This window comes from Canis lupus, chromosome 9, assembly GCF_011100685.1.
Source record: "Canis lupus familiaris isolate Mischka breed German Shepherd chromosome 9, alternate assembly UU_Cfam_GSD_1.0, whole genome shotgun sequence".
NCBI lineage: Eukaryota > Metazoa > Chordata > Mammalia > Carnivora > Canidae > Canis > Canis lupus.
The window spans coordinates 49464734-49484060 of record NC_049230.1 but is presented as its reverse complement, the minus strand read 5'-3'; the positions used below and the strand labels follow the sequence as shown (position 1 = coordinate 49484060).

Sequence of the window (19327 nt, the reverse complement as noted above, 5' to 3'; positions counted from 1 at the left end):
TCACAGAGAGAGAGAGAGAGAGAGAGAGAGAGAAGCAGAGACACAGGCAGAGGGAGAAGCAGGCTCCATGCACCGGGAGCCCGACGTGGGATTCGATCCCGGGTCTCCAGGATAGTGCCCTGGGCCAAAGGCAGGCGCCAAACCGCTGCACCACCCAGGGATCCCAAAATACCACTTTTAATCATCGAAATACCTTATAGAATCAAGCACTCCTTGAATGCACATTAAGTGCTGAGATAAAAATAAACAGAATGTAATAATTCAAACCATAAACATGCACTACTCATCATACCCCGCTCACACCCTTCCTTTTCACGTTCAGGAGCACACCTGTGTGTTCTGTTTGCACTGTAGTAGACACACTGCTGGACACAGCACATTGATTTATTGCTTCTGTGGCCCCTGCTAGGGCCTGGTTCTCAGCGTGACACCCGAGGAGGGTGCTTCCCCTCCTCTGGCGGGGAGAGCACCTGGCCCCCAAGGAGCACCCAGCCCATTCACACTGCTCTAGGAGACAACCCGTGTCCCTTGTTCCATTCTGGCCATGGCTCCCAGCACTCACCTTGTTGACCCAGAACACCATGGCATCCTCGAGGTCGTATGGAAGCTCTTTCGAGGCACTGAATGTTGAGAAGCGCTTGACGCTGGCCACTACCTTCTCGATGCTGATCATCTCCACGGTGTAGGCCATCATGAGGGCATCCACCATCGCCATGTGGGCACTCTGGGAGCAGAGGCAACAGTGAGGGTGGCCCAAACCCACCTCTCCTATGAGGTTCAACACAGAGACCCTGCTCACAAACTCTGACCCAATTCTGTTGTTTCGAGGTCATTATCTGCATGTTACCCATCCCCAGGGTCCAGCCAGCTCAGCACCCTGTAGCGTGGAGGGCTCTGAGCCTTTCTCATCTCCACAGCAACCCAAAGAGCCCCAAGGGTGGCATCTCTACTTATGCCTAAGGGAAAAGGCACAAGGGGAAGAGATGTGCCCGAGGCTGCATGACCACGAACAGGTCCCTGGGTACCAGTCAGGAGCTCTGCATGCTAAAATTACACCACACCTTTGCACCATTTCTTCCCAGAACTCAAAAGAATGCAAAACGCCAATGAACGGCCAAACCCACAACATGGGAGGCACCAAAAATCGCTGACCCAGAGGAGTCTGGAAAAGTCACATCGGCGGTGCAGCTTCCAAAGAAAAAATGGGGAAGGAGAGAAAGAGGTACATTTACTTCTTTATCTGGACACAAAAACATGACACACATGAAACAAACTGACAGGCTAGGCTCAACAACTGTTTACCAAAACATCTGCAAAAAATGTGCCTCCAAATGTTTTCATTAACATGCTTCAATGTAACCCTGGTGTCCAGAGCACTCCTAGGGAGGAAGAGAGCTGAGAGGAAGTGACTCCTTCCCCTTTCTCCAAAATCACAGCACTAAAAGAGATGCACAGCTCAGGATGTCACTGCACAGGCGCAAACCTTGGCCATCCTGTGGGACACTCAGGCTTGTGCCATCTGCGCAAGTTTTGAGGCTGACTTCACCACAGGCGTGCAGCTGAGCTGCAGAGGGACAGCTGGCAGCATGACAGGCTGGAGCGCCGAGCAGGTGCCGTGGCACCAGAAGCAGTCACCGCTGGGGAGAGGCAGCCCCTGCCCCTACGAGCACACAGGATGCTCACCATCTTTATGGGCGCGTGGCTGAGGTCGGGATCCGTCACAGGGGTGTCATCGCTCTCCATCACGTAAATCCCTTTCCGGGACAGGGCTTGGATGACAGACTGGTGTCCCTGTAAGGCGGCCACCTGGTCCCCCTTCAGGATGAGGCTGCAAACACGGCAGTAAAGCTCGCTGGACAGCAGGAGCTTGATGACAGGCGGTTTGATGTGCTCTTGCTCATACTGGTCAATGTAAAAGGGGTCCCTGAGGTCCTCGGGGATGTTATCTAAGCCAAGGAAGAGATTACCACATGAGCATGACACGTTATGTTCAAAATGCTAACAAAGGACAGAGTTGCCATTCATCACGATGGGTGACTAACAACATAAAAAGATCCCACTACAAACGGCACCATCCCACACACCTTCTCCACCTGCAAACAGGCGGCTAACCCCACCTGGGCGGTGTGGGTAGTGCACACCCCTTAGCAACCACACCACCACACCCAGGAGGAGCAACTCTCCTGACGTAGAGTAGTGAGAAGCAGGTGTGGGAGCCCTGGGGGGCAGTTGGGGCTTGGCAGCATGGCACCTGCTCACGCTCGGGGGCTGCATGCAGCACACAGGACCACCCGGCACCTGGTCCCTATGGGACGGTATGCAGCACACCCCATGTCAGTCCTGGGGAGGGTATCAGGTGCATCTGTTTTCTGACATCCAACGGGAGAGGAGAGCGAGGCCAATCACCATGGTTTTTACAGAGGGGAAGGCTGGGCTGCGGGCATCATGACAAACTCCAAACAGCAGTACCAGGCCTTCACCTGACTTTGGAGCAGGCACATCGGTGCCACATGAGCTGTGTCAATTAAACATCACCACGATTCCATCAAATGGAGACTTCTGTCCCTGCGTTACACATGGGGAAATGGAGGCAGAGAGAGTACACCATGTGCCCAAGGTCACAAGCAGCAGAGACCAACTGTGAACCCACCTGACTCAGTATCTAGACCACTTCCCACACAAAAACACCAGCCACCCATGTACAGCTGGGGACACTCACTTTCCAAATGTCTGGAATGGCCTCCCCAATGGCGTCCCTCACGCTTGCTCTGCAAGATGTCAACAACAGTCCCCCCAAAAGTGGGGGACACTCTGTACTCAAGGAAGACTGGGAAACATGAAGTTACAGAGTCAGGATGACCTCTCCAGGGAAGCCCACATACCTCTGACTCTCCAGCCCTGGACCTCCACCATGGTTGAGTTCTGGAACCATCCCAACCTGCAGAAGGCTTCACACAAGCCTAGTCTCTCCAGGAAGGCTGGTGAAGGAAACCCCCATGCCAGCACGCCCTCTCCCTGCACCATCCTGGAAGAAGGGGCGACCTTACCAGTGACCTCCAACCGTACCCTCTACCCTGTTCCCTGCCCCTCGCCCTCTTCCTTGTCATGGGCACTATACTCAGAGCCCTGAATCACTTCATTGTGGGTCTGGGGCTGCTCCATGTCTCCGCCCATTATTTCTGACAGTAACTAACATTTCTGCTGCCCTTTTGTTTTCAAGCACCGTGGTTCAGTTCTGGTTCACAGAGCCTTAGAGCCCCCACAGCAGCCCTGTAGGCACACAGGGCCAGGGCCAGGTCTGCAAGGCTGGAGGGACATATGCTCGCCTCAGGGACAAACCAGCAACCTGCTCAGGGAGGAACAGATCCTGTCAGAGACCATCCTATTCTGTTATCATCCCAAGTTCTGAAACAGATCATACCTGTAATAAAAGAAGGGAGTCCCAGTGCAAAACATGGTGGGAAGAGATTTCTGCTTTCTTGGTAGGTGATGGTGACACGTGAGTGGGAGGCTAAGGGAGGGACAGGAGCCGTCCCAGGAGGACACACGTGGAGGACTCAACGCTGGTCCCAAGCAGGATGGAAGTCGGGGGGAGGACACCGAGCCAGGGAGCCCACGATCTGAGTAGGTTGTCAGGAAAGGTGCATGGCTGACCCGGGCAGGAGGGCAGTGGGCCAGCTGACACTGCTCAGGACAACCCCCAGGCTCCTCCATCTCTCTGCCTCCGTGGGAGGGGCATGTGAAGGCTGCTGGCCATGGAGCCTAATCTGCCTGTGAGTGAACTCTACCTCCCCCCACCCCGGGCTCCATCTCAAGGTCAGCTGCTCCAACCAAAAGCTTCACGGTCATCCAGTTCTCTTCCTGCCAAACCCCTGGCAACTCCACCTGACTTTCCCTTTGAAATATACCCAGAGAATGACAACCATCACCATGGCACAGTCCCCCTAGCCCCAGCCCCTCACCTCTCACTTAGGTAACTGATGAGCTCCCCTCCAGGAGTGTAGAGGCCTACGGACTCAGCACAGAAAGGCCCCCCAGAGTCACAGCTCTGAGAGGAGACAGGACACAGCCCAGTGGAGGGCTGGCCCTTGGAAGGACGGGAGTCCAGGGGTACAAGTGTAGAAACACTCTAGCTCAACACAGACGCCTGGCAAAGCTGGAGAGAGCACCAACCACGGCTCCACAGAGCCTTCCCTTTCACAGCCCCCTGGGTAGAAAGGTCTTCCGTGTGTGGCCCACTTAGTGGGAGCTTCAAAAATAATATAAATTGATTCGAACAAACCACTTTTCAATTACATATGAATATGAACATAGGAATCACATAACCAAGTCACATAAACTGCAGATCCAGGATCCCGTGAGCTACAGGGAAATGACACATCGGTTCCAGGTAAACGCCTGGACTTTGACAAAGGCCTCCTGCTGCCAGTATCCCTGCCCATCCCCCCCACCAGGGCACCAGCCTCCTACCTGCACCCCTCCAGCGCCTGCCCCACCCTCACTGGGGAGCAGGGCCAGCTAACAACCTGCTTCCGTGGGGTCAACTCCTGCTGGGGCCTCTCACCCAAGTTCTGAAATCTACAATCAGTTTTATTCAGGTCAACAACTATTTACAAGAAGACAATTTTGTAAACACGTTGAATGTTACCAGTAACTTACTCTTCCTTTCGTCTACAAACCAAAAGAACAATTTGTCAGAATTATTCACTTGTTTATTTACTGAGCACCTCCTATGGGCCTAAACCACACAGAAACGAAGGGAGTCAAATGAGGTAGAGCCACTGCTCAGGGGAAACCCTCAAGACAACCAAGAAGTGAATGACCTGCAGACAACACGCTGGGCACCACCCAGATGGGGACAGGGTGCTGGGGTGCTGATGAGCCACCGAGCCAGCACCGCGGGGCAGGGAGGACAGAGAGGCTTCCTGGGGAAGGAAGCAGCCAGGCTCTCAGTGGCCAATGGAGCAGGAAGGGAGAGGATAGGGACACACAAGGGAACAACCCTGACGAGAGGAATCTGGAAAACTGCAGCTGGGAACTGCAGCTGCAGCCCGGGGCACAGGCCACATCTTCGCTAGCCCAACGGGCAATCAACTAAGTACTGACCACCTGCCTGCCCCAGGAGGGACCTGGGGCATCAGTGGGGTCCCTCGGGGCCTGAGGCCAGCCTGTAGGAGCGCATGTGACAGCCCTGGGGGGGAGGGGGTCAGGGAAGTATGAAGACAGGATCACTATCAATAGAGCCCCACTGCAGTCAGTGGGCCTAGTGATGTCAGAGCCCAGCCATGAACAGGCAGCCCTGGAAAAGGGTGCAGGCATCAGGGTCTAGGTGTGACCAAGACAGACAGATTCCCACTGTGCCGATGAGACTCAGACTGGTACCGTCTACTGTCAGGAACCAGAAGCACAGGGGACAGTCAGGGCAGAGGGATGCTCTCTCCTGGGTATGACGTCTCTGAGGTGCCTGCGGGACCCTAGCAGAGATCTCAAAGAAGGCAGCAAAAGACAGAGATCAAAGTGCAGGAGAAAGGGGCTGGCAGCGGATGGAGCCCGGAACCTACTGCATTAAATAACGCAGCCACAGGTAGACGCTCTCACCCAGGGGAGCACACAGAGAGGGAAGAAAAGCTGGTCAGACAGCTTGGGGTAGGCTGGCCAGGAGCCAAACACTGACACAGGGAGGTGGTCAGGGAAGGGGCTGCAACAGAATGTGGGCTCGGAGAGAACATTCCAGGCAGGCATGATCTGTGAGATGACACACAGGAAAGATGGAAAGGTGTTCACAGATTCACAACCAGGAGGCAGCGCTGGCCTTGGGAAGAGCGGCATGAGGACAGGCGAGGGACGGAGGGGCTGAGAGGCCAGCACGGCCTCCGCCCTGAGCGAGGCCGTGGGGCCCACAGATGGCAGCATGTGAAGGCCTCAGACCGTGGAGGAACACCAGGAGCCTGGAATGTGGGAGCAAGGGGTGAGGGGGAAGCCCCACATCTGGGGCTGAGACAGATGGACAGAAGGACAGACGGATGTATGGAAGGAAGGATGGAAGGACAGACGGGCGGGAGGATGGATGGACAGAAGGACAAACGGAAGAAAAGACAGACGGAAGGACAACCGGAGGGCGGGTAGGGCGAGCAGCAGGTGTAAGCGCAGTGGCCGCATGCTGTAGGGACTCCCACCTAACACCAGGAAGGCAGGAGGCAGGGTGTCTGCTGAGCAGGAGGGCCCTAAGCAAGAGGGCAAGGCTTGGCCACCCAGCAGAGCTGTGGCCAGGGCCCCAACATGGCCTGAGTGGCAACCACAGTGCGATCTGGGGGACAGCGGTGCCGGTGACATGGGCCCATGGGGACAGCACATACACGGCAGCTGGCGGGTAATGTGGGGACCTCACGGGGGCATGTGACAGGCGGTGTGAGGGACAGGGTCGGGGGGTGCTAACTGCAGGAGAGAGTGGGAATGGGCAGCAGATGCGTGGGGGGCAGAGTGCACGGTCTAGAAGACAGGCAAAGGGGTGCAACTGGGAGCAGACCCCAAGGGTGGCCTGCCTCACATTGGCCTGCTGCACTTCCTACTGGGCTGTCCCCAGGGTGGGGCAGGTTCAGCCAAGGCAGGGAGGTAAGTCACGGTGCTGAGGGCAGAGCTAGAGTCTGTGAGTCTCACCCAAGCACTAGCTGTCCCTCTCATCCACAGGCCGTCAACAGGTCAGAGAGATGCATCAAGGAAGCACCTGGGCCGTCACTGCCCGCTGCACCAGGCTCCATCCCGCGGACCGACACCATGTCCCCGCACCCACAGCTGGCCAAGGCAGCCCTTGCCAATGCCCCGCTATGGCCCCCACTGAAGCCCGAGACCCCAAAAGGCTCTAGCTTGGTCTATGGAGAGCAAAGCCCATGCAGCTGCCAGTGACCGGCAGGACAGCACCTCATCACCCAAGCCTTTTAGCAACCCCGCAGTGCCCAGCCCCAGTGTAGACCAGTTCCCACCACATGTGGGTGCCCAGACATCAGCATGTGTGCTGCTGAGAATCACCACTAGAGGCTCCAAAGGTGGCTTTGACAGTCTCCATCGAGAAGACACCTACCCGCTTCTCACTGTGGACACGTGGAAACAAGCCCTCACAAATCATCACACGGGCAATAAAAAGAGCCAGAGGCCTTCGAATTCTGCCCACACCCAAAGCCTGAGCTGGAAACACCAAACAGAAAAGAAAGAAAACCAGCTCACTTGGGCAGAGCCCACAAACGCCGACCCCCACACCCGGAAGGCCCCAGTACCCAAGCCGTACCTCACAGTAGCAGGAACAGGGCACCCTGCGGGCTCTTTTCACCCCCCCCCCCCCGTTTTGCTGAGGCAGGTTCAGCTATAGGAAACACACAGACTTGTCTTCTAGCCAGACCCCTTCTAGGAGAGCCCCTTGGGGGCCCCTCCCTCCCCAGAAAGCAGGAGGGGTGCTGGACACAGAATCCTAAAATCTGTGTGGACTGTCCTGGACAACCCACGTGGCCCCTGTGTGCCACCAAGGAGCTTGATCGGCATAGCAATGACTCGAGAACGACACTGGGGCCCAGGTTTCAAGGTGGTATCCTGTGGACAGGCCAGATGGCCCAGAGGCTTTGAAGACTAAACCAGCTCCAAGCTAAGGCCCACACACAGCAGGCCATTGGGACTCAGTCTCTGCCTAACTGGGATGAATACCTATTTAAGAAAAAAACAAAAACGGGGCAGCTGTGGGTCTCAATAGGTCAAGTGTCTGCCTTCGGCTTGGGTTGTGATCCCAAGGTCCTGGGATGGAGCCCCACATGGGGCTTCCTGCTCAGTGGGGAACCTGCTTCTCCTTCTCCCCCCACTCATGCTCTATCTCTCAGACAGAATCTTTTTAAAAAATAAACAAAAATAAAAATTTTAAACAAACCCAATTCTCTAGATTTTAACAGGAACCAGAGTCTCACTGTAAGAGTCAGAATGTTCAAGATACAATCCAGATTTACTCCGCAAAGAAAACAGAGTAGGGTACCTAGGTCACTCAGTGGTTGTACATCTGCCTTTGGCTCAGGGTGTGATCTCAGGGTCCTAGGATCAAGCCCCATGTCAGGCTCCCTGCTCAGTGGGGAGTCTGCCTCTGCCTCTCCCTCTGTTCATGCCCTCATGCTTGCTCTCTCCCAAATAAATAAATGAAATTTTTAAAGTAAAAAAAAAAAAAAAGAATTAATTAAAACTTTGAGAAACTCCAGGAATAAAGAGGTCCCAGAATGGAAGGAAACCAAAGACCAGAGCAGAGGCGGCCAGGTGCTGGTGAAGACAAGAGTGGGTAGGAAACCTCCCAGCCTCCTCCACCGCGAAGTGGAGAGGCAGCGGCGCTGGCCCAGCACACAGCACCACTGGGTACCCCTGGGACGCCGTGGAGCCCTAGCTAAGGCGGGAAACCGACCCATCACCCTCACCTGGCCCCTCCTCCCCCCCTCCTCCACTCCCAGGCCCAGAGTACAACCACTTCCCAAGGTTGGCCCCTAGGGAGGGAAGGTGATCAATGGGAGGAGTGGAGCACAGACCCTAAAGCCAGAGTCCTGGCAAGACCCGCCTCACTCAGGCCTCAGAGACTCCCCAGAGAAGCAACAGCCCGTGCAGCTGACACCCCAGGGACCGCGGTGCATGCGCCACCAGCAGGACCAGTGTGAAGGAGGTGCAAACAGAGTACCCCGTCCCTGGCAAGGGAAGACTCGTGACCCAACGTGGCCGAACACAAGAGTAAGTCCCTTTACGCCCCTGCATGGGCAGGAGCACTCCACTACCGGACGTAACACAGTCCACAGAGAATGAACACCTTCAAGGGCGGGGCCGACTGACAAGAGAGCAAGGCTGGAACACGTTCCAGGAGAATCTGCAATCCAGAGCCCAAGCTCCTGCTGGGACACACTCCCCAGATGGTGTGTTTCATCCTGTGTCCCAAGAGGACCTGTCCATCTAGGGCAGGTGCAAAGAGGCTGAGCTGGGGCACCTGGAGGGGCGGGGGGCTCAGTCAAAGAAGCATCTGACTTCAGCTCACGTCATGACCTCAGGGTCCTGGGTTCACACCCCATATCCGGGTCCCTGCTCAGTGGAAGCCTGCTTCTCTCTCTGCCCTCCCCTCGCTCGCATGCTCAAGCTGTCTCTCTCTCTCTCTCTCTCAAATAAAATCTTAAAAAAAGAAAGAGGGTAAGCTGCATTTCTGGCACCTCCCAAATTCTTAGGGCAAAATTTGGTCTTCAGACAATGGGAGCAAGGAATCCTGGTGACCTTGCAGACGCTCTCAGCTGGGAACCCCAAAGGCTGCACCATGAGAACAAGCTTGAACCGGAAGCACATCAGCCCTTGAGAGCACCCTGAGCCACACACTGGAGTGAGGAGGTCGGGGGCTGGGGCCAGTGTCTGCAAATGCATGATTCTCCAGAGGAAGGCACCATCTCAGGCTGCTGATGATCCTTACCGTCTTCCAGATACTTCATCCATTCAGCACAGATGAAAATAAGCAGATGAGCAAAATGACAGGCCATCCTGAACAAAGCCAGCAGAAACAGCAAGTGACAGAAGCCGGCTGACAGGCCTGCGGCACTGCCAGGCGAAGGAGCACCAGGACAGCCTCGCCCCACTGACCACGACCAAAACTCTGCACGAAACCAAAAACCAGCCACGCAGGGATTCTCAATGTGAGCAGCACATTCAACTGTGGGAGCAGAGGCAAAGCCTGCAGAAGCAACATTTATGGGGTCCCAGTTCTGTGCCAACTTCCCCTCCTGCCTTTGACCTAAGGGCAGCCCGACGAAGCACCATACAGCAGGCGGACAAATTCTGACAGAAACCGGGCCCTTCCAGCCAGAGGACCAGGGAAGGGACCCTGCCCATGAAGCAGGAGTGGGGAGATCCCAGGCTCTCTTTCCCTTCCCTTCCAGCCTGGGACAGTTAGAGAACAGCAGGGACAGGGACAGTGTAGCAGGCAGGGCTATAAGGGGAGGGGCCTCAGAGGTCTGAGAGGTGAGGGCACCTACTGTTTCTGTCCTCTCCTCCTGCACCAGGCACGCAGAGCTGCACGGTGAGAACCTGGGAGGCGGTCACTCCACGTGAAGCCCTGTCCTTCCAGTCAGAAGAGAAGAGGGGCTCTGCAGAGCCACAAAATGTAGGGGGAAAGGAGAGCTGGGAAGGGGCCTCCTAACTCCCTGTATGAACCCACACGACTCTGAGCTACGTGTGTGAGGACAGACCCCAAGAGCCAAACTGACCTTGAAACTACTGCACACAAATGGCAAAACAGTGCCCTGGCCTGAACCTAATGGGGCGTTTACTACCACCCGGCCACAAAACATAGCAACAGTACCGGAAGACTTTAGCAGGACCCAGAAAGCAGCCCACGATGTGATATTCAAAATGTCCAAGACACAATCCAGAATCATTCAACATATAAAAAAATAGCAAAGAGGTGTCTGGGTGGCTCAGTCGATTGAGCTTCCAACTCTTGGTTTCAGCTCAAGTCGTGATCTCAGGGTCATGGGATCAGACCCCATGTTGGACTCCCTGCTCAGTGGGGAGTCTGCTTGAGATTCTCTCTCCCTCCCCCTCTGCTCTCCCTCCATGCACTCTCACTCACGCTCTAGCTCTCTAAATAATCTTTAAAAAAAAAAAAAAGTAGGGGAGGCACCCAGGTGGCTCAGCAGTTGAACATCTGCCTTCAGCCCAGGGCGTGATCCTGGAGTCACAGGATCGAGTTCCACATCGGGCTCCCTGCATGGATCCTGCTTCTCCCTCTGCCAGTGTCTCTGCCTCTCTCTCTCTCTCTCTCTCTGTCTCTCATGAATAAATAAATAAGATCTTTAAAAAGAAAAAGAAAAAAAAAAAAAGGAAAATGTGACCAATTCTCTGGGGGAAAAAAATCAATCAACCGATGCCAACCCTGAGATGACCAAATGTCAAAATTATCAGACTTAAAGCAAAGATTATAACCAGGTTCCATGAGGTCAAGGTAAGCACTCCTGAAACAAATAAAAAAGTAGTAGTTCTCACCAGAGAAATTAAAAAAAAAAAAAAAGAAAAAAAAGAACCAAAATTTGAGGACTGAAAAAAATGATGTATCAACAAAACACTCACTGAACAAGAAGGAGAATAAAGAGGACGGGGAAGCAGGTCAGTGAAGCTGATACATGTGCATGAAACCATCAACCCGAAGGCACAGACTGAAGAGAAGGAAGAGCCTCAGGGAGCAGTGGGCCATTAGAAGTCTAACAGCTGTTCCTGCAGAACAGACTGGTGCCCAAAAGCATCTGAATAAGTCATGGCCAAAATTCCCCCATATTTGGTGAAAGACACCTATTTGCAGGCTCAAGAAGCACCGCAAAACCAGACAAAACCGACTGGAAGAAAACCGTGCCCAGACGCTCCCTAGTCAAACTACAAAGAAACACAGATAAAGCAACAGGCCCTCGGGACCCGTGGTGACGCGATCAGCCACAGGCCTCCCCTGACCACCCTTCACACGATGAAAGGAAAAAAAGACAAAAGCACTTTGACAGAAACAAAATTTGGAAATTACAAAAAAGGAAAAGAAAAATGAATTTGGCAGGTTAGAAAAATGACCAAGCATAAGTTCTGGAACAGAAAAATCCAGTAACTAAGCTTCAATTCATACACTGGCCTGTACAGCAGAGGACACACAGCAGAGAAGATCAGTGACAGACCCTGCAAGTGTCACGAAGTGTGACTAAAGCCCATACAGGAAGCAGAGAAGGATGGGAACCCTGGGTGGCGCAGCGGTTTAGCGCCTGCCTTTGGCCCAGGGCATGATCCTGGAGACCCGGGATCAAATCCCATGTCGGCCTCCCGGTGCATGGAGCCTGCTTCTCCCTCTGCCTGTGTCTCTGCCTCTCTCTCTCTCTCTATCATAAATAGACAAAAATTAAAAAAAAAAAAAAAAGGAAGCAGAGAAAACATGGGACAGGAACAGCATCTCACCAGACGAGATTTTCCCATACTTGTAGACTTCACAAAACCCAGCAGGATAAAAAAGGAGATGTACACACCAAAGAACATCTCAGTAATACCAATTAAACTGAAAAACAACACAAAAGCTTAGAGCAGCCATGAGGGAGGGCCCTGTAGCCAAGGACAAGGTGGCCCGGACACAGCCTTCCCCACTCCTCCTGCTAAGCAAACCCATGAACCTCGGAAGTAAGTCACAAGACAACCAAGGCTGCCCAAGGAAGGCAAACCGTCCTGGGACCCTCGGACTGGAGGAGCAGATGGCAACGGGGCCCCTCACAACCTCCCACCTGACAGAAGGTGACCAAACCTGGTGTCTCCTGACCCTTGGCCAGGGGCTCCTTCCCACCCAACGCTGACCCAGAGTCCTACCCACCACAGCAGGCCAGCGTGGGGGACCAAGGGGGATGGAGAGGAAGCCCCACTAATTAGCTCAACAATGCCCCCTGCCAGAAGTACTCTCCTTCCCCCGACCCTGAGACACACACAACCCACCCCCCCGCCCGACCATGTGCACGGGGGACCCCATCAATACAAGTGCCAAGTCTGGGAAATGCTCTGTCCTCCAGAGACGCCAGCAAGCTCTTCTGCCTCCTGAAAGCAGCACCAACAGGGACAGGGGACAGGGAGCCCCCCAGCCACACTAGGTACACATCCCAGCACTGCACTCTGAGGCAGCCCGGGCCTGCGTGCTGCACCTGCCCAGGGGGCTGCTGTAACCAGGACCCAGAGGCTCCTAACACAGCAGGTGGAGGGGCCAGAAAACAATCAAAATTCACTCGTCACACCCAGAACCAGAAAGTCAGGACTTGAAAGAGAAAAGCACACTGACTGATCCCAACACCGAAACAAGTGGAACCTTGGGATGACCTGACCAGGACTGTAAGCCAACCTATCATAAAAGTGATTCTACAAGCAATTACAAATACTCCTGAAACAAGAGAAAATTTCAGCAAAGAAAAAGAAGTTATAAAAGAACCAACCAAATACAAAACTGGAAAACAGCAACAAACTACACGGGCTGGTTAGCCCCACGTGTGATGTGGGGAGGACAGAGGGCATCAGTCAGGAGCTTGTGGCCAGAGACACAGAAGTCCCCAATCTCAACACCACACAGAGGGCACACTGATGAAAAATGAGTGGAACCTCGGGGACCTGCAGGAAGAGAACACGAGAGCCAACGCTTGTGTCACCAGAATCCCCAGGAAAGAGGGAACACTGAGTGGGGCTCACGCAGTACTGGAAGAAATGATGGCTGACAACCTCTCAAATATAGCAAAAACTAGAGACATAAACCCAAAGAAATCCACACCCAGACACACCAAAACTAACTTCTGAAAATCAAAGACAAAGAAAATATCCTTGAACCAACTGGAGAGAAACCCCGCACTCCAAACAGGAGCCATGAGCTTGAGGGACGGCGGGCCTCTCCCAGGGCCAATGCGGACAGGACACAGGACAGAAGTGGCACACCTTCTTCAGGTGCTGGCAGAGAAGAGCGGTCAGCCAGATCCCACACCTGACGAAACTATGCTCCAGGGATGAAGGAAAAATAAACACATTATTATTGCAAAACTTGATTATTTTTTAGGAGATTTATTTACTTACTTACTTATTTATTTATTTTAGAGAGAACAAGCCAGAGGGAGGGGCAAAGGGAGGGGAGAGGGAAAGAATCTCAAAGCAGACTCCACCCTGAGCAGGGAGCCTGACACGGGGCTGAGTTAAATGACCAAGCCAAAATCAAGAGTCAGACACCCAACCAATAAGCCACCCAGGCACCCCTAGACAGAAGAAAACTTTTAAAAAATATATTAATTTCTAGCAAACCTTAAATGAATGCCTAATTGAAGTTTTCCAGACATAAAATTATAAAAGAGGGAATCTTGGAGCATCAAGGAGAAAGAATAACAGAAAGACACAGATAATTTGAGTAAATACAACAGACTATCCTCCTCATGAGTTTTCTAAATTATATCTGGTGACCAAAAGGCCAACACCCTCAGATAACTCATGACAATAATATTTAAAGGTGGGGAGAGCAAACGGACCAAGGTGGAAAAAAGGCTTTTGACACCTGACTTGAAAGGGAGAAAACAATACCAGTCAGCTGGCGTTAAGTCATATATAAATACTCTTAACACCCAGAGCAATTATTAAGAAAACTGTAGACACACACCCAAAAACAATACAAATAAATCAAGATGGAATCTTAAAAAGCTGTCAAGTAATCCACAGGAAGGCAGAAAATGAAATAGGAACAAGAAACATAAAACACAAGATGTCAGACTTAAGCCTTAACTATCGACAATTACTTTAAATGTAAAAACCCTCAGTACACCAAGTAAAAGACAAAGATTGGCAGAATGGATTTAAAAAAAAAAAAAAGTAAAGTCAGTACAAGTACATTCTGTTTACAAGAAACTCACCTCAAACTCACTGATTTAAGTAAGCTGAAAACAAAGGGATAAAAGACGTTACACCAGGAAACATTGTTATCCAACAAACAAAAGCAGTAATAGCTGTACCAGTATCTGATAAAACAGAAAGAAAAATACTAAAGACAAGAGATACACATTACATAACAGTAAAAGGGTCAACCCACCAGGAAGACCCTACAATTCTAAATGTGAATGCACCAAACCCACAGAGCCTCAGAACAGGAGAAAAAATGGACAGAGGCAAAAAGAGAGACAAGTACAGTTAAGGGCCGCAACACCCCTATCAGCAACTGACAGAACCGCTACACAAAAACCGACAAGGAACGAGATCTGCTCACACAACCAAGAGCACTTAGTGGTACATGTGAACACATCACCCCACAGCAGTAGGAAACACACTTCCTCTAGTGCTCATGGAACATTCATCAAAAATAACCTTACCCTGGGCAATAAAACAAACTTTAACAAATTTGAAAGAATAGTATTAGCTTACCACAACAGAATCATACTAGACATAATTACAAAAAGACAAAACAGGAAAATCTCAACACATGGAAATTACATTTATAAATAATTCATGGGTCAACGAGAAGCATCAAAGGAAAAAAAGTTCAGAAAACTGAATGAAAATGAAAATACAACATACCAAACATACATGGGATGCAGCTAAGGCAGTAGCAAGTGGAAAACTGATAGCACCAAGCTCTTACACTAGAAAAGGAAAAAAAAAGCTTAATCATCTAAGTTCCTACCCCAGGAAACTAGAAAAAGAGCAAACTAACCCCAAATCTAGCAGAAAGAACGGAGGCAGGGGTGGCTATCAAGGCAACAGAAGAAAAAGAAAAAAAATAAATAAATAAAGGCAACAGAAGTCTTGGTGGGAATGGAATGTTCCATGTCTATGTTATACAATGTCACTACCTTGGTTGTGATACTAAATTATGGTTTTTCTTTAAAGGTTTTATTTATTTATTCATGAGAGACACAGAGAGAGGCAGAGACACAGGCAGAGGGAGAAGCAGGCTCCATGCAGGGAACCTGATGTAGGACTCGATCCCAGGACCCCGGGATCATGCCCTGAGCCAAAGGCAGATGGCTCAACTGCTGAGCCACCCCAGGGGCCCCTAAATTACGGTTCTGCAAGAAGTTACCACAGGGGAGGCTGGGGAAAGGGTGCCCAAGACCTCTCTAATTTCTTGCAAATGCATGTGAATATATAAGTATCTCAAAATAAAAGTTTAATTTTTTAAAACATTGCCCCAAAACCTAAAAACACTTAACAACATATTCAAAATAGCCAATAAGAAAAAAAAAAAAAATAGCCAATAAGCATGTAAAAAAACATTCCACCTCATTAGTCCTCAGGGAAATGCATAACCAAACCACGGGGAGATAGCATGACCTGTACACCTGAGTGGCTAAAATTAAAAAGCCTGACAAAGCCACGTGCTGGCAAGGACACAGACCAACTGGAACCCTGACGCTTTGCTGGTGGCTACAGAAGACACACACGCCAACCTTGGAAACCAGCGGGAGAGTTAAACACACACTTGTGACCCATCAACTGTGTGGCCAGGTGTCCCCCAAGACGACTGAAACAGATGCCCGTGAGCACTCAGAGGGGCCTTATTCTTGGTAGACAAAAGTCCAAGCGGCCACCCACGAGTGATCGAGCAAGCACACTGTGGGCAGCCAGACAACAGAGGGCCACTGCTCCCCCCCACTCAGCCAAAAGGTCCGCACACGTGGGGTGAGTCTCCATGACACCGAGTGCATGAAGCACTCCCGAGCCACACAGGGAGTAGCTCATGTCTGACTGGAAGTATACAAGGCTCTAGAAAAAAACAAATCTAATCCCCACCACCAGAGCACAGCAGTGAGGTTCTGGGCTGGGACGGGCTACAGGGGCTGACACTGACCCCAAGAGATGGTCAGTGGAAAGGGCTGAACTTGACCATGCTTAAACCTCAAACTACTCTTGGAATGTGTGCACTTTATTGTACCTAAGTATGCAAAGTATCCCTCAACAAAGCTGATTTCCTCAAAGGTCCAAACTAAAATTCTTCACTGTACACCTGCCAAACAACGGGCCTTAACCTACCCTCCGGAGGCTTCTCTGAGAGGTGCAGGTTTCACACGTCCCTTCCCTCCTTAGAAACCTTCCACAGCTCCCCAGTTCACACATGTCAAAAACCCCACTTTACCAACGTGCCATTCCAAGCACTCCGAGATGAGGCCCAGGCAGTTCTCCCACGGCTTTGGCCTTCCCAATCTGCGGCAGTGGGAGGCACCCAGCGCACCACCACCCCCGCTGCAGGGCCAGGCTCACCTCCCCGCTCCTTGCCCTGGCTTCTGTCCATTTCCTGATCTCTGCCAGCTTCTTACCACCTAGGCCACAAAGTCAGCCTCTCTGAATTGAATGGAACATTCTGGATTCCCTCAGGGGAGCCTCACCCTCCCCTTACCAGCTGTGCCTCAGCACCAGTTCCTTTCCTAGGCACCCGTCTCCTCAGTCTTGCATCACAGGTGTCTGTGTGTCAGGGACCCCTGAGTTCACAGCACATGCCCACTGAAATGACAGCAGTAAGTGAGCCTGAAGTGAGCAGAGGATAGTCACGGAGGGGTGCAGAAGAGAACAGGCCAGCACGCACAATAAAAGGCCAGGCCCGAGGGAGGAGTCAGAAAGAGAAACTCAGAGGTGAGCTTCTACCTTAAAAGCAGAAAAGCTCCAAAGAACAAGGACTGAATATTCCTGTCAAGGGAGCCTTGGGCAGGGCCCCACCACCCCCCAACATCAGTCAAGCCCATCTTGGGGGGCCTTGCTTCCCTAACATCTGTCGCTCATCTACTCTCATCCCCTCTGCAGACAAGCTATGCAAGGCCTTGGACGTCAAGCAAAACAGCAGCAGCTCTGCTATGGATTCAGTGTGTATCCTCTCAACTAATGAACTGAAACCTAGCAGGAGGGACGCCTGGGAGGCTCAGTGGTGAGCGTCTGCCTTCCAGCTCAGGGCATGATCCCCAGGTTCCACGATCGAGTCCTGCATCAGGATCCCCCCCAGGGAGCCTGCTTCTCTGCCTCTCTCTCTCTCTCTGTGTGTGTCTATCATGAATAAATCATTAAAATCTTTAAAAGAAAGAAAAGAAACCTAGCACAAAGATAAAAGTGTTAGGAGGTGATTAGACCAGGAGGCTGGAGTCCTCATGGAGAGATTAGTGCCCTCATAAGGAGGCTCAGAGAGCTCCCCTGCTCCTCATGCCCCATGAGGACATGACAAGAAGACAGCCATCTCCAAGCCAAGAAGCGGCCTCACTGGACACCAGACTCTGCTGGCACCAGGATCCTGGACTCGCACCTCCAGAGCAGAGGGAGACAGATGTCACCCAGGCTATGGCACGTTGTCATCGCAGCCTGAATGCCCTCAGACACAGCCCACATATTCCACCGACTACAGCACCCACCCACTCCAACCTGCTAGAAGAATCTTGCCAGGCTCTATCTCTCGTCACACCACTCCCTCTACACGAAACCTTCCCAGGCACACATCACAAAAGAAATCCCTAGCCAGCTTGGAACACCATAGACCATCTGGCCCAGACTGTTTCCTAAACTAATCACTACTATTCCAGTCCACAAACCCTGTCATGAGGTTACTCGACTCCATGGCGAGCACTTCTTTCCCTGCACATGACCCAGCCCTCCCTCTACTCCCAGAGGGGCCACCCACACCTTACCCATCCTTCAGGGCCTCTGGCCCCACAAAGCCTCCCCACCGCCCCTTGTGGCCCGTTCACCCACCCGGCAGCTCCCCAGTCGGCCTCCAGACAGCCGTGGTACTGACGCCATGCCACATGAGTTCGTTCCCCTTCACACACTCAAGAGTTTGTGTGGACTTCGAGCAAGTGAGGAGAGCACACATCACATAAGTTACGCCCTATCCTTGTGTAGTGCAGACTACGACAATGTACGTGACAGCTACGTGGTCATCCCTGGCTGGATGCATGTAACGCTGGCTCCATCCAGCGTGTGGAGCCACATCCTGGCCACATTCACGCTGGCTCCATCCTGGCCACATTCAGATCAAATGAAAAATAAAAGCAATCTGAGATTTTTGATAGCCCAACCAGGAAGTGAAAAAGAACACCGTACACATATGGTACCATAACTATACACAAAAAAAAATCAATAACAGGAGAAGCCTGTGAGCTAAGAAGAGGATAAATGTAATATAAAGAAAAAAATATTAAGGAATTTTTCGAAGAATACGTGCACAACTTTAACCTCCAGCAGTGTAAAAGTAGCCATGTTGAGGCTCGCTCAAATTTAAAGGATCAGGACAGTCTGAACTTAGAGATAGATGTCTGTTCTCTGGTTAACACTGAGCTTGTGGCATTGAGACCGGAAAGAGAATGTGTGCAAACCCGTACAACTTTAGAAATACAAACTCATTCATGTTACGGCCGCGAGGACAGAACATAGATCAGATCTCTACTTCAACTATTTCAAGATTTCCAACTCTGGCACACATTTGACAAGCAGCTGAGCACTGCAAACAGGGCACCAATCAGGACAACTATGACCCCTGACCTCACAGACACCAGGCAGCTCTCAGTACACCCAAGCTGAAGGGAGGTCATGCCAAAGGCCAAGTAGTGGCCCCTTCAGTATCTCGTAAACCCAGCACGTGCACCCAGGCTGCCCTGTCACTTCCAGCTCAGAAGCACCCAAATCTCTTGCCAAGAACAAAAGACTACTAAAAAAATACAGTCTGAGCTCATGAACCAGTAATCTGAGTGAATCACCAGGTAAAAAAACGACCATCTGCTTGCAAATGAGGACCTCCCCACTAAGACTCACACAGCCCTAGTGTGGGGTTCCGAGCACA

The 19327-nt window shown here is 51.8% G+C and overlaps 1 protein-coding gene across 2 annotated transcripts in view; it reads right to left on the bottom strand.

The window, feature by feature from the left end:
• CAMSAP1 (calmodulin regulated spectrin associated protein 1) overlaps positions 1-19327 on the bottom strand; it is a 64361-nt gene that overhangs the window by 40726 nt on the left and 4308 nt on the right. For both annotated transcript variants that reach the window (XM_038548796.1, XM_038548797.1), the window contains exons 2-3: positions 1684-1946; positions 563-724 (exon numbers count right to left, since the gene is read on the bottom strand). In XM_038548796.1, coding sequence (XP_038404724.1) covers positions 563-724; positions 1684-1946 — 425 coding nt within the window. The remainder of the gene's footprint in view (positions 1-562; positions 725-1683; positions 1947-19327) is intronic.